Source organism: Pan paniscus, chromosome 6, assembly GCF_029289425.2.
Source record: "Pan paniscus chromosome 6, NHGRI_mPanPan1-v2.0_pri, whole genome shotgun sequence".
Lineage (NCBI taxonomy): Eukaryota > Metazoa > Chordata > Mammalia > Primates > Hominidae > Pan > Pan paniscus.
In genome coordinates this window covers 82,053,515-82,068,804 of record NC_073255.2, presented here as the reverse complement: position 1 = coordinate 82,068,804, position 15,290 = coordinate 82,053,515, and the positions used below count along the sequence as shown (strand labels likewise).

Below are 15,290 nucleotides of genomic sequence, written 5' to 3'. Positions count from 1 at the left end.
TTTGAGACAGAGTGTCACTCCATTGCCCAGGCTGGAGTGTAATAGCACGGTATCAGCTCACTACAACCTCTGCCTCCCGAGTTCAAGCAATTCTCATCCCTCAGCCTTCCAAGTTATTAGGACTACAGGCACACACCACCACACCTGACTAATAAGGCTGAATAGGATTCTAAGTGAAAGGACATTCCAGAAAGAAGGAACTACAAATGTGCAAGCCTGTGGTTTGCTTCACAACAAGCTGAATGTAGCCAGAGCACTGGGCGTGTGATGAACTGTGATGCTGGATACACAGGAAGGCTCCAGAGGGTAGGGAATCTTGATTGCTGAGCCCACTATTCTGGATTTCATCATGTGGTAGGGAAGCAAGAAAGACTGTAAATCCAAGAAGTTATCGCTGTCAGATCTGTACTTTAGAAAGATCATGCAGGTAGCTGTGTGACCAACTTGAAGGGTAGAGAAACTAGAGACAGGAACAAGAAGTAAGAGTATATTATAAAGGTTTAAGTAAAAGAAAATAAGCACCTGGAAAATAGGAGTACAAAAGGTAAAATTCAAAAGACTTTTCTGAGTTGGAAGAAACAGAACTTGGTCAAGTTGTAGGTAGCATGGGAGATGAAAGAGAAATCAAGAATGAAACCAAGGTTTTTTAGCTAACTTGGTAAGTAGTGATGCCATTAATTGACTCAGGAGAAGGGTTAGGAGGAAAATGTTCAGAATGCGGAGAATAATAAATAAAAGCAATAAATTTGGCTTTGGATTAGCTGCATGTGAACCACCTGTATTAATTCCCAAACACAGGCCAGGTGCAGTGGCTCCCGCCTGTAATCCCAACACACTGGGAGGCCAAGGCGGCCGGATCACTTGAGCTCAGGAATTTGAGACCAGCCTGGGCAACATGGTGAAACCCTGTCTCTACATAAAATACAAAACTTAGCTGGGCATGGTGGCATACTTCTGTAGTCCTAGCTACTTGGGAGGCTGAAGCAGGAGGATCACTTGAGCCCAGGAAGCAGAGGTTGCAGTAAGTTGAAACTGCACCACTGCACTCCAGCCAGGGTAACAGAGCAAGACCCTGTCTCAAAAACAAACAAACAAACAAAAAGCACAAGCACTATCTAAAAGACAATGATTTTCCAAGTATGATTCCCCAGACAGCAGCGCAGCATCACCAGGCAACTTGTCAGAAATGCAAATTCTCTAGTCTTACTCCCAAGCCACTAAAATCAGAGACTCTGTGGGTAAGGTCCAGCAATCACTGCTTTTACAAGCTTTCCGAGAGATTTAGCAGGGTCACAATTAAAAGCAGTAAGAAACAGAAACAAAAATCACAGGTGGAGGTGCTAAGTCTGAGGGTGGAATCGGGACCCCTCTTTCTCTGGGACAGACAAGAAGTTAATATAAAGGTACTAGGACATTTTTATGTGGTGAGGGGAGGAAGCTGAGGGATTTTGTGCCTAGTGGCCTCTACTCTGTTTTTGAAACAGGATCTGCTACTGACAGCATCAGGCATGCAGTGGAAACCCTGAGGAGATCATTCATGTTCTCGGCTAAAATTTTCTCTCTTTGATTGACCACAGTCACTGAAAGCAATGTGTAATTTCTAATTCTCTGAGTTCACCACAAATGACAGCAAAGGAGTCACTCAACAAATATTGGCTGACTGGATGAAAAAAAAAAAACAACTAGCTAGAGGAGTTGGCAGAATTCCATTTGACTTTCTTCTGTTGAAGCAGTTTTAGAATTCTAGAATGCTCTGGCAAAGAATTAGCATTATTCATGGCATTTTATTAGTTACTATGCTCACTAGCCATCCCATCATTTATTTATTTATTTATTTATTTATTTATTTATTTATTTTTTGAGACAGAGTCTCACTCTGTCTCCCAAGCTGGAGTGCAGTGGCACGATCTCAGCTCACTGCAACCTCCGATACCTGGGTTCAAGCAATTCTCCTGCCTCAGTCTCCCAAGTAGCTGGGATAACAAATGTGTACCACCATGCCCGGCTAACTTTTTAAATATTTTTAGTAGAGAGGGGGTTTCACCATGTTGGTCAGGCTGGTCTCGAACTCCTGACCTCAGATGATCCTCCTGCCTCACCCTCCCAAAGTGCTAGGATTACAGGCGTGAGCCACTGCGCCCGGCCCATCGTTTAATTTTTAACATCATTATATTTCCGGATAATACCAAATGCTAACCTAATTTTTAAATATAAGTTAAATTTCTACAATGCAATGACTATGTATACAAGTCAACAGATTTCTACTACTGTGTTTTATCACTGAGCTAGATGCCATGCTAAATATATATTAAAAGAATGAGGGAAATAATGCTTGATGAGTGCCATTTCCAAGCCCTGCACTGGGTACGTCAAATTTATTAGCTCATTTAATCTTCACCAGGAAATATGCCTATCTCCATTCTTCCACTCCAAGGAGCTTATTGTCTACATTTGAGAACTAAAACTAACACAACCCAAAGAAAATAATCAGAAGACAAACACAAAATGAAGAAACTACTGAAAGCTGTTCATTAAAAGCTGACTGAGAAGGAGAGGAAAACATCCTTTTCCTTAATATTAAACTGACTTGCTGATAGCTCAAAGCAGAAGTGAAAAAATGTATTTAGACGGTGACAGAACTATGTATCCAGTCACGTCACTGTTCAACCGCCCCTATTTAAGTCCTTTTACCGCTCCGCCAGCTCCCAGTCCTCCTGAATCTGCTTCTGCCTGGCTTTGTGGTACTCTTCCCTCCAGCACTTGGAGCAGAAACCCTGCCAGGCAGGGTTGCCGTAGTAACCACATCCTTTCTTGCACAGGAGATCCGATTGATCCACATGAATTCCTCGGCGTTCAGACTTAAGGCTCATCTTCTTCCTGCTAACCACTGAACAAACAAGAAAGTGCTGTTGAAAATGAATTATCATTCTACTAAATAAAATCTTACCAATTATGAACAAAAAGTGAGTGACTCCATTATCTTCAAGCTGTTAAGAGAGGGATGGAGGGAATGAAGGAGGGAGGGAGAAAGGGGAGGAAGGAAGAAAAAAGAATGTTAAATATAGTAAATTCCTGACACAGCCATATTAAAGAAAGACTTATTCCCTGCCCAAAATAAAAAATAAAAAATAAAAAATTAAGAAAGGACTAACATTAGATTAAAGACCTACATGTAAAGGCTGCAAACTAGAAAACTCCTAGAAAAAAAACTTAGGGGAAAAGCTTCCCGACACTGGATTTTGCAATGACTTCTAGGATATGACACCAAAAGCACAGGCAACAAAAGCAAAATCAGACAAATACATTATATCAAACTTTAAAATGTCTGCACAGGCCGGTGTGGTGGCTCACACCTGTAATCCCAGCCCTTTGGGAGGCTGAGGAGGGCGGATAACAAAATCAGGAGATTGAGAGTATCCTGGCTAACACGGTGAAACCCTGTCTCTACTAAAAATACAAAAAAATTAGCCAGGCGTGGTGGCGGGCGCCTGTAGTCCCAGCTATTCAGGAGGCTGAGGCAGGAGAATCACGTGAACCTGGGAGGCAGAGCTTGCAGTGAGCCAAGATCACGCCACTGCACTCCAGGCTGGGTGACAGAGCAAGACTCTGTCTCAAAAGAAATAAAAAATTTTTAAAAATTAAATGTCTGCACAACACAGGAACCAACTGACAGGGTAAAAAGGAACAACACACAGAATGGGAGAACTTATCTGCAAACCATATATCTAATAAGGGGTTAATATCTAAAATACAAAGAAACTCCTACAACTCAATAACAACAACAACAACAACAACAAACCCAAATAATCCGATTAACAAATGGGAAAAGGACTTCAATAAACAATTCTCCAAAGACATACCAACAGCCAACAAACGTGAAAAAATGCTCAACATCACTAATCATCAGGGAAATGCAAATCAAAATCACAATGAGATATCACTTTACACCCATTAGGATGGCTACTGTAAAAAAAAACAAACCCAGGCTGGGCATAATGGCTCATGCCTGTAATCCCAGCACTTTGGGAGGCCAAGGTGGGAGGATCACTTGAGGCTAGGAGTTCAGGACCAGTCTGGGCAACACAGCAAGATCCCATCTCTACAAAAAACACAACAACTAGCTGGGAGTGATGGTGTATGCCTGTAGTCCCAGCTACTCGGGAGGCTGAGACAGAAGGATTGCCTGAGCCCAGGAGTTGGAGGCTGCAGTGAGGTATGATCACACCACTGCACTCCAGCCTGGGTGACAGAGCGAGGCCTTGTCTAGAGAGAAGAGAAGAGAAAAAAATTGAAATAATACCTTAAGTTCCAAAGTCAGTTTTCTTTTCTACTGTATAATATTTAATCTCATTTGTTCATAGTCTCACAGCTGTATGGTAAATCGCTATGCAACAATTTCTGTTCAAACTGAAACCACATGGTCTTCATTCTTCTCCATATAAACAAACTGCCAAACAAGCACAGAAAAAAAGCAGCACTCCACACCATTCATTCAAGAAGACTCACATGTGCAGATAAAATTAAGCCCTATATCTTGGGGATCTTATTAATTTAACTCAAACATTTACTAAGTGCCAACTGTGTGCAGAGAATTGAGCTAGATGGCACTGGTGATGCAACTCATAGAACATGTCCTTACCCTCATGAAGCTCATAACCAAAAGTACAGGCAGACTGAAAAATGCAGAAAAAGAGAAAGTGTTAGGAAACTGTTAGGGAGCAACAGACATAGGAATTCTCACTTAGGGAGTATAGAGAGACCACTTGGGGATACTGGCGATAGACCTTAAAGAGCCTTGTGTTGAAAGGGTCTTGGAAGGATGACAGAAAGAGGGAGGGCATTCTGGACAGGAAGGATGCCTTTCACAAAAAGCTCAGAAGCAAGAAGGCAAATGTAAAATATGAATGATGTAGCATAGACAGAAGGTAAACTAAACAACTTAGGTGGGAAGTCAAATCATGATGGCTTTTTAAAACTCTAAGCTACAGAGTCTGGATTGAAAGTCACCACTGAAAGCTCCTGAAAAGGGGAAAGCATGATAAGATCTCTATCTTAAGACATAAAACTTGAGATGTAGAGTTCTGTCTTCTAGCATGACCAAGTGAGAAGGAAAATAAATCCTCTCCTGCAAAAGCAACTGTAAAGATGGACAAAACTTCCACTTTCGCAATGCATCTACGTCCAGGCCAAGGAATGAACTCAAATTTCAAGCCCTCCCCTCTAACCTCACTCTTATTTTTACAAGGTTCTCCTGTGTCTCCTCTGTGTATGCACAGGCTCTGCTGATCAGAGTGGAAGCCTAACTAAAGATTGAGATGTTTGAGCGCAATCTCAATCTTTGTCTGAAACAACAATCTTTGGCTGAACATTAAGGTGTGCAGACACACGGGTGACAGCTAGAAGGAAGTCAGGCATAAATGAAAACAAGGAAGAAAAACTGAGCACAGCGACTGCAGTTGCTGGGGAGAGAGGCCTCACAGATTTCATCCAGCTATCAAATCTGGACAGTATGCACTGTGCACTATTTTTGAGGATTCTGAAAAGCAAAATGGAGAAGTGGGGAAGACCAGAATTGGAAGTATCACCCAGCTGTCTAAGAGATTACCACTTTCTTCCAACCAATACCACCAGCCAACCTGGAAATGGGCCCCACAGCACAGAGAAAGCTCCTCTAGTTTGGGCTCCAGCCATGTGAAAGGGAACTCCTAACAGCCAGAGAGAATATGGGGATCCCCCCACTTACCATCTCCTCCTTCTCTTGAGCCACAGTGCCCAGCAATCGTGTGCTTTGTCTGCAGCTATGGCTGAAATGAGAGTGCAGGAGCCAAACTCTGAGGCAGGAGAACTATCAATTTTTCCCAATCTCTATCCTTGGTCTCAAATGTGCAGGCAGTGGTGGAAAGACATGGCAGAGTGGAGTAACTAAATCCACAGTTTTCTGGACAAAAGAAAGAAAATATGAGTCCTTTGAGAACAAAAAGTGTGGGAAAAATTGCTGAGGAGAACTCAAGAAAGCAATTTCTAGGCTTACCCCTAGGCTGCATATGCATGGATCTGACGCTATTCCGTACCAAAGGCTTCCAAATTGGAACTAACGGAGAGACCACTATGCAGGTCTCAGATCAGCACATATATGAAACAGATGGAAACAGCACTACAAAACTCTGAACAATGAACTGACATTAAAGCCACAGCCCACAGAACCTGCATCCCAAATCTGGCAACAAAACAAAACATTTTGCTCTGGGAATAACTGTTTAGAAAACAAAAAGACAAGCTACAGAATGGGAGAAACTACTTGCAGCAAATCACATATTTGGCAAAGAACTTACATACCCAGAATGTATAAAGAACTCTCAAAACTCAGATGTCAGAAAACAAACCACCCAATTTAAAAATGAGCAAAAAACCTCAACAGACACTTTAACAAAGAAGATATATACACTGGTGTCCCACATTTCCATGAGAGGCCTTTGCTACATACTGTCCAGTCAAGGATGTTTGTATATTGAACATCCTTACAAGAGAAAGACGACAGCTCCTTCCACAGCAGAAGACAATTTGTTAACTGTCCAGTACAGTAAATATAATGTCTCCCTTCACATCAAAGGTTTGAAACGTTTGCTTGCAATCCCTCTCCTGGGTATCTCCTCTAGAGAAATAAAAATTGCTATTTACAAAATTCTATACACAAACGGTTATAGTAGCAATATTTGTGATGACAAAAAATGACAACTAAAATATCCTTCAATGGGTGAATGAATAAACAAACTATGGTGCACCCATACAACAGAATGCTACTCAGGAAAACAACAACAACAGGTATCAGTACACCCAACAACTTTGATGAATCTCAAAGGCTTTATGCTGATAGAAGCCAGCATCTTAGTTCCTTCTGGCTGCAGTAACAAAATACCATAAACTGGGTAGGTTACAAAAAACAGAAATTTATTTCTCACAGTGCAGGAAGCTGGCAAGTTCAAGATCAGGAAGTCAAGAGATGTTGGTGTCTGATGGTTCAATGAAGGTACCTTCTCCCTGTGTCCTCACATGGTGGGAGGGGGAGACAGGCTAGGCTCTCTGCAGTCTCTTATAAGGGCACTTACAAGCCCCAGTCATGAGGTCTCCACTTTCATGAACTAATCACCTCCCAAAGGCTCCACCTCCTAGTAGCAACACCTTGTGGTTTAGAATTTCAACATATGAATTTGGGGGACACACAAAGATTCAGACCATAGCAGCCATCTTAAAAATTTACATATTGTATGATTCCATTTAGGAACTAGGGGTAGGAAAGAATGTGACTATAAAGGATTAGCACGAGAAAGTTTTTTGGGGTGATGAAACTGTTCTGTATTCTGATTGTGGAGGTGTTTACATAAATCTAATAAAATTTAAAAATTCGCAGAACATTATACTCCTCCCAGATCAATTTTACTCTATGATTTAAACAAAAAAAAAAACCTCGGCTGGGCACAGTGGCTCACACCTATAATCCCAGCACTTTGGGAGGCTGAGGCGGGTGGATCACCTGAGGGCAGGAGTTTGAGACCAGCCTGGCCAACATGGCAAAACCTCGTCTCTATTAAACATACAAAAATTAGCTGGGCATGGTGGCAGACATCTGTAATCCCAGCTACTTGGGAAGCTGAGACACAAGAACCGCATGAACCTGGGAGATGGAGGTTGCAGTGAGCCAAGATCATGCCATTGTGCTCCAGCCTGGGCAACAGAGGGAGACGCCATCTCAAAAAAAAAAAAAAAGAAACTTGAGAGGCAATTTCCAGGTTGGATTAGGGAGAAGTACAGAACAGAAGACACAGATACGATACTGACCAAGAGACAACTACAATTAGAGGACTTGAGGTAACACAGTGGGTAGCCAGGCATGGTGGCGCCTGCCTGTAATCCCAGGTACTCAGGAGGCTGAGGCACAAGAATCGCTTGGACCTGGGAGGCAGAGGCTGCAGTAAGCCGAGATCGCACCACTGCACTCCAGCCTGCGCAACAGAGTGAAACCCTGTCTCGAAAATAAATAAATAAATAAATAAATAAGAGGTAACAGTGGGAATGGAAAGACGACGGGTGGTAATCTACCTTAGAGGTCAGATCTTTAATAGTTATTTAATGAGACTTGACAGAGAGAGGGAAATCTAATTAGAAAAAACTCTCAAGTTTACTGTTTACTTCCTCTACAAGGTTAAAGCCCTCCACGGTCAGGATTTAGATCTAAGACACCAGCCATTTATAAATAGTAGATAAGGCTGAGGTAGAAAGCAAGAAAATAACAAGTAGAAAAAAAGAAAAGAAGAATAGAGTCCTAGAATGTTTTTAAAGACCATCTACTACGTCCTATAGTAAGAGATAAAGATACTAACATTAAGAAATCATGACTTATTCCATCAAAAAGGTAGTAAGTGGCAGAGACATCACTAAGCACTAAGCTTCCTTTTTTTTTTTTTTTGGAAGACAGGGTCTGTCATTCAGGCTAGAGTGCAGTGGCGTGATCACAGCTCACTGCAGCCTTGACTTCCCGAGCTCAAGCAATACTCCACCACTCAGCCACCATGCCTGGCTAATTGTTGTTATTTTTTTGTAGAGGCGGTGTTTCGCCACGTTACCCAGGTGGTCTTGAACTCCTGAGCTCAAGTAAGCCTATACTTAGTATGCCAAGTCCTGGGTTTCAAATTATTTTGAAAGTCTGAGCTAATCTTGCCATTATCATCCTGATGTCCCTTTTCTTCCCTTCCAAGAGAAATGGGCAAAAGGAAGATACCTATTTTTTCGCATAGATCAATTAAGTTTTTTTAAATTTTGTACTGTAAGTATGATAGTACTAGTCAATGTTACTAAAATGAACATAGTTTGGGAAGTCTGCCTAGCACATAACCTCCCGTGTTATCAGGAAACTGTCCTCTCAATCCACAAAGATAAGCTGGCAGCAGCTATATTTGTATAAGGTGAATGGTCCCCCAATTCAGGATCACAGCTGATTGCCTCCAACTGTGTTAGAGTCTTTTGCTTCGAGTTTTGGAAATGGGACTAAGTCGGGGCTGTTCTCTTGAATGATGGAGCTGTGTGACATGATCCTTCTATCAAGTGGTCTGAGTATCAGGACAGTCTACAGAATGAAATAGACATACCCCAAGAAGCAGAGAAAAGTAGAAGGTCCTGTACGTCCTGAGTGATTTCAATCTCCCGGTTCCAATCCCTGGCTAAGGTTTACGTGCACGCCCATCCTCAGATTCTGAGTCATACACCCTGGTCCCCTAACTACTTTTTTCGTTTTTTCTTAAGCTGGTTCCAGTAGAGCCTATTATCTATGCCAAAAGACTTGTACAGATGCTCTTTAAGAGCTAGAAAAACATAAAGGAGTGCTCTGTGGATTACTTGGCATACATTAAAAGCTCACTATGTATTAGACAGAAACAATAACAATAGCTCTGAGTCTAAGAAGACTGATTTGGTGTGGACCATGAAATCACAGAGATCAGTCCTATCTGCACTCCAACCCCAGCTCTGCCACGTACTAGAAATGTAACTTTAGGCAAACTATGTAATATTTCTGAAACTCCCTTTCCTATCTCCCTCTCCAACCTCTCTGCTCCTATCATTTTCCACCTTTTCACCCAACTAAGCCTCATAAGACCTGTGCACCCATGACCTTCACTCTCTGGTGCTACACCTGTGATTATGTCACCTTACACTGCAAAAAGGACTTTGCAGATATAATTAAGTTGACTAATCATCAAAATAAGGAGACTATGCTAGATATCTAGATGGGCCCAATGAAAGCACATGAACTCTAAAATGCAGAAGATAACAAGGACCCAGAATGGCCAAAACAATATTGAAAAAGAATGTAAGAAAACTGACATTTCCTAATTTCAAAACTTACTACAAAGCCATGGTAATTACTACAGCGTGGTACTGGCACAAGGAAAGTTATAGAAATCAACGGAATAGAATTGAGATTCCAGAAATAAACCCATACGTCTTCTGTCAACTGATTTTCCATAAAAGTACCAAGACTATTCAATGGAGAAAAAAAGAGTCTTTTCACCAAATAGTGCCGGGAAAATTGGATAGCCACATGCAAAAGAACGATGTTAGATGTTAGATGCTTACTTCATACCACGTACAAATACTAACTCAGAATCAATCAAAGACCTAAATGTAAAAGCTAAAACTAAAGCTCTCAGAAGAAAATGTAGAGGTAAAATTTTCATGATATTGGATTTGACAAAGGATGTTTAGATATGACACCAAAAGCAGGAGCAACAAAAGACAGATAAATTGTACTCCAACAAAATTTTAATCTTTGTGCTTCAGAGGACCTTATCAAATGAAAACAGAACCCACAGAATGACAGAAAATATTTGCAAGTCATTTATGTAATAAGGAACTTGTATCCAGAATATATAAAAAATTCTTACAACTCAATAATAAAAATTAACAATTTTTTTAGCAGGTAAAAGATCTGAATGGACATTTCTCCAGAAAGATATGCGAACAGTCGTGAGTATATGAAAAGATGTTCCACATCATCAGTCATCAAGGAAGTGCAAAACGAAACCACAATGAGATGCCACTTCACATCCAGTAGGATGACTAGAACCAAAAAGTCAGAAATAACAAGTGTTGCCAAGAATGTGGGGAAACTGGAACCCTCATATACTGTTTGTAGGAATGTAAAATGGTACAGCCATTGTGGAGAAGCTTGGCAGTTTCTCAAATGATTAAACAATATTACCATAGAAACCAGCAATTTCACTCCTAGACTAAGAGAAATAAAAACATGTGTCCACAGAGAAACTTGCACGTCAATGTTTATATCAGCATTATCCATAATAGTCCAAGAGCAGAAACAACCCAAATGTACATCAACTGATGAATTAATAAACAAAATGTGGTATATCCATAAAATGGAATATTACTTGGTCATAAAAAGGAATGAAGTACTGATACATGCTACAACATGGTGAACCCTGAAAACATGCTAAGTGAGAGATGCCAGTTATAGAAGACCACACATTATATGATTCCATTCATCTGAACATCCATACCAGGGAAATCTAGAGACAGAAAATAGACTGGTGGTCACTGAGCACTAAGAGGGATAAGAGAAAGGGCATGGGTTTCTTTTTGAGATAATAAAAATGTTCTAAAGTTGGCTGTGGTAATGGCTGTCACTTAAGTGTGCACTTCAAAAGGGAGAATTCTATGGTATGTGAATTATACCTCAATAAAGCTGTCTTTTTAAAAAACAGAAGAGACAGAATGTGAAGTTAGAGAGAGTCAAAGCACTATTGATGGTTTTGAAGCTGGAGGAGACTAATAGCCAAGAAATTTGAGTGGCTTCTAGAAGCTGAGAATGACTTCTGGCTGACAGCCAACAAAGAAATGAGGACCTCAGACCTTCACCACATGAAAATGAATTCTGCCAACATGAGTGCATCTGGAAGGAGACTCTCCCTATCACCTCCAAATAAAAACCCAGGCTGGCTGATGCTTAATTCTGACCTCCTGAGGTCCTCAGCAGAATACCCAGCAGCGCCTGCTTGAACCTCTAATCTACAGAACTTTCAGATAATAAATGAGTGCTGTGGACTAGGGGCAATGGCTCACGCCTGTATTCCCAGCACTTAGGAAGGCTGAAGTAGGACGACTGATTGAGGCTGGGAATTTGAGGATGCAGCGAGCTATGACTGCACCACTGAACTCCAGCATGGGCAACAGAGACCTTGTCTCTTAAAAAAATAAAAATAAAAAATAAATGAGTGTTTTAAACTGCTATCCTTCCCACTTACCCCTTTGTTGGGAGAGCCTTTGCACATGCTATTCCAAAGTGAGGAATGCTGTGGCCCTTGCTGTCCAGGAGGTGGTTTGTTTCTCATCGTTTAGGTCTAAGCTTTCACATCAGACTGTGAGAGGCCTTCACTAGCCTCTGTGAAATACTACCTACCCCAGCCTACCCAACCCTCATCTCCGTATTGGACCCAATGCCATTTCTCCATGTCCTATTTATTATTATTCTTTTGGGGGATGGGGGTGGCGGGAGAGGGTAGAGGCGTGTTCTTACCACCTGGCCCAGGCTGGCCTTGAACTTCTTACAGATGTGAGCCACCATGCCCAGCCTTCATGTCCTATTTCTTTTTTTTCTTTTTTTCTTTTCTTTTCTTGAGACAGGGTCTCACCCTGTCACCTAGACTAGAGTGCAGTGGTGAGATCATGGCTCACAACACTCGACCTCCCCAGGCTCAAGCGACCCTCTCGTCTCAGCCTCTTGAGTAGCTGGGACTATAGCATGTGGCACCATGCCTGGCTAAGTTTTGTATTTTTTGTAGAGACAGGGTTTCGCCATATTGACCAGGCTGATCTCGAATTCCTGGCCTCAAGTGATCCACCCACCTTGGCCTCCCAAAGTGCTGGGATTATAGGCATGAGCCACTGCACCCAGCCTCCATGTCCTATTTCTAATAAATATTTTTTATTTACTTATTTACCCATTGGTCTGTCTCCCTCACTGCCAGAATGCAATTTGCTGAGGACAGAGACCTTATTTTCCTTCTCCACTGTTACATTTCTAGTGACTCAAATAGTACCAGTGTGGTGTTATAATATATATTGGTTTTCGTCTACAGTCCCTGGCTGGTAACTACCATAGCCCTCATCCTAGGATTTTTTGTTTTTGTTTTTGTTTTTTTGGTTTTTTTTTTGAGACAGGGTCTCGCTCTGTTGCCCAAGCTGGAGTGCAGTGGTGAGGTCTCAGCTCACTGCAACCTTCGCTACCTCCCGGGTTCAAGTGATTCTCCTGCCTCGGCTTCCCGAGTAACTGGTACTATAGGTGCCTGCCACTATGCCCAGCTAATTTTTGTATTTTAGGTAGAGATGGGGTTTCACCATGTTGGCCAGGCTGCTCTCGAACTCCTGACGTCAAGTGACCTGCCTACCTCAAACTCCCAAAGTGCTGAGATTACAGGCATGAGACACCACGCCCACTCCCAGGCTTTTGTTTAAAAGGCTGGGTGTGTTAGGCTTCATGGGCAGCCTCTCTTTCTCCTACCCTCCTTTTACCTGCCCCAAGGCAGGACTCTATTCTGGATTGGTCTTAAACCCTCCCCAGAGAGGGTCCAGCTCTATACTCTGAGGGACGAATGCTGATGTCAGGAAGCCTCCATAAAAACCAAGAGAACTGGGCCCAGGAAGCTTTCAGACAGCTGAACACAGTGCAGGTTCCTGGAGGGTGTGCACCCAGGGAAGGCATGGAAGTTCTGCACCTTCCCCCATTCCTCGCCCCCAGCATCTCCTTTACCTGGATCCTTTGCAATATTCGTTATAATAAACCGGTAAACAGAAGCATCTCCCTGAGTTCTGTAAACCACCTCAGCAAATTAATTGAACCTAAAAAGGGAGCCATGGGAACCCCAACTTGAAGCTGGTCAGTTAGAACTTCTGGAGGCCCAGAGTTGCAACTGATGGGGGTTAGGAGGGGCACTCATGGGGACTGAGTCCTCACCCTGTGTGATCTGACACTATCTCCTGGTAGATAGTGCAGGAAGTGAACTAGAAGACACCCAGCTGGTGTGGTGTGTAGGGGAAGAAACCCCACACACATGGTCATGGAAGTCTTCTGTGTTGATGATTCCTGTGGCGTGAGCAGAGGAAAAACACAGTTTGAGGGGTTTTGTTCCCTGCACAACTGGGCATATCACAGGTTCTCAATTCTTTGTTGAAAGAAGAAAAACTAAATGAATAAGGTTATTGTAGAGACCATAGAATAACATGGCTATAAAGCAATGATACGTACTAAACGCTTAATAAATACAAAAATCCCTTCCCCAGGGCCAGGTGCAATGGTTCACGCCTACAATCCCAGCACTTTGGGAGGCGAAGGTGGGAGGATGGCTCGAAGTCAAGCGTTCAAGATCAGCCTGGGCAACACAGCAAGACTCTGTCTCTATTATTTAAAAATGTTCAAAAATCTCTTCCCCTCGTGAGTGATTAGCCATTATGTTAAAATTATAAATGCTGGCTGGGTGCGGTGGCTCACGCCTGTAATCCCAGCACTTTGGGAGGCTGAGATGGGCAGATCACATGCTCAGGAGTTTGAGACCAGGCTGGCCAACACAGTGAAACTCCGTCTCTATTAAAAATACAAAAATTAGCCGGGCATGATGGCATGCACCTGTAGTCCCAGTTCCTCAGGAGGCTGAGGCAGGAGAATCACTTGAACCCGGGAGGCAGAGGTTGTGATGAAGTGAGGCCGTCCCATTGCACTCCAGCCTAGGCAATAGAGCGAGACTCTGTCTCCAAAAAAAAAAAAAAAAAAATACATGCTAACCAACTTTACAAGGGAAAATAAACATCTATGGGATGGTTAAATAAACTGGGGCATGACCACACAAGAGAATACCGAACACTAAAAAGAACAAACTATTAACACAAGAGCAACATGTTGAGTTTTCTAAAAAGTGCATCTTAAAAGGTCACATACTCTAGGATTTCTACAACCTTTCCAAATGACAAAACTACAGATATGGAGGACAAATTAGTGCTTTTTCCAGGTTAAGAGTGGCGAAGGCAAGGAAGAGGAGGGGAAGGAAAATGGTGTAAGCAGTTAACCCAGCAGGCCTGAGTTGCTCAAATGATGCACATTCTCAGACAGGCCTGCTTGGTCAGCTGGGTTAGACTGGCCCTTGGTCAGCTCCTAGAAACTGAGGTCTTGTACTAGCCCTATGCCCTAAATGATAAGGGTGTTTTGTATGGTTACGGTACTGAACCACACTGTCCAGCTTGTCTAGATATTTTGTGCAAACTGTATGATGTATGGTAAACACCTGCTTTCCTTCTGGAGTTGCTGTAACGGTGATCAGTTTTAAAGGGACTATATGCCTATGTGATATGGTTTGGAACTGTGTCCCCACCCAAATGTCATGCTGAATTGTAATCCCCAATGTTGGAAGTGGGGCCTGTGAAAGGTGATCTGATCATGGGGCAGTTACTCATGAATGGTTTCGCACCATCCCCTGTGGTTCTGTGCTTGTGAGATCTGGTTGTTTAAACGTGTGTAGCACCTTCTCTCTTGCTCCTGCTCCCACCAGGGGAGACACTTTGCTCCCCCTTTGCTCTCCACTATTATTGGAAGCTTCCTGAGGCCACCCTAGAAGCAGAAGCTGCAATGTTTCCTGTACAGCCTGTATAACTGTGAGCCAATTAAACCTCCTTTCTTTATAAATTACTCAATCTCAGGTATTTCTTTATAGCTACGTGAGAATGAACGAATTAAT

General features: G+C 42.4%; 1 protein-coding gene across 19 annotated transcripts in view; it reads right to left on the bottom strand.

Annotated features, from left to right (window-relative positions):
- LOC100993573 (rab5 GDP/GTP exchange factor) overlaps window positions 1-15,290 on the bottom strand; it is a 76,906-nt gene that overhangs the window by 41,301 nt on the left and 20,315 nt on the right. For 11 of the 19 annotated variants that reach the window (XM_034964201.3, XM_063605769.1, XM_063605771.1 and 8 more), the window contains exon 2: window positions 2,692-2,887. The exons of 6 other annotated variants lie outside the window; for them this stretch is intronic. In XM_034964201.3, coding sequence (XP_034820092.1) covers window positions 2,692-2,870 — 179 coding nt within the window. In that variant the 5' untranslated portion in view covers window positions 2,871-2,887. Of the gene's footprint in view, window positions 1-935; window positions 1,073-2,691; window positions 2,888-5,743; window positions 5,939-15,290 lie in introns of those variants that run through there. 2 more of the 19 variants (XM_063605770.1, XM_034964206.3) reach the window with 2 other exon arrangements.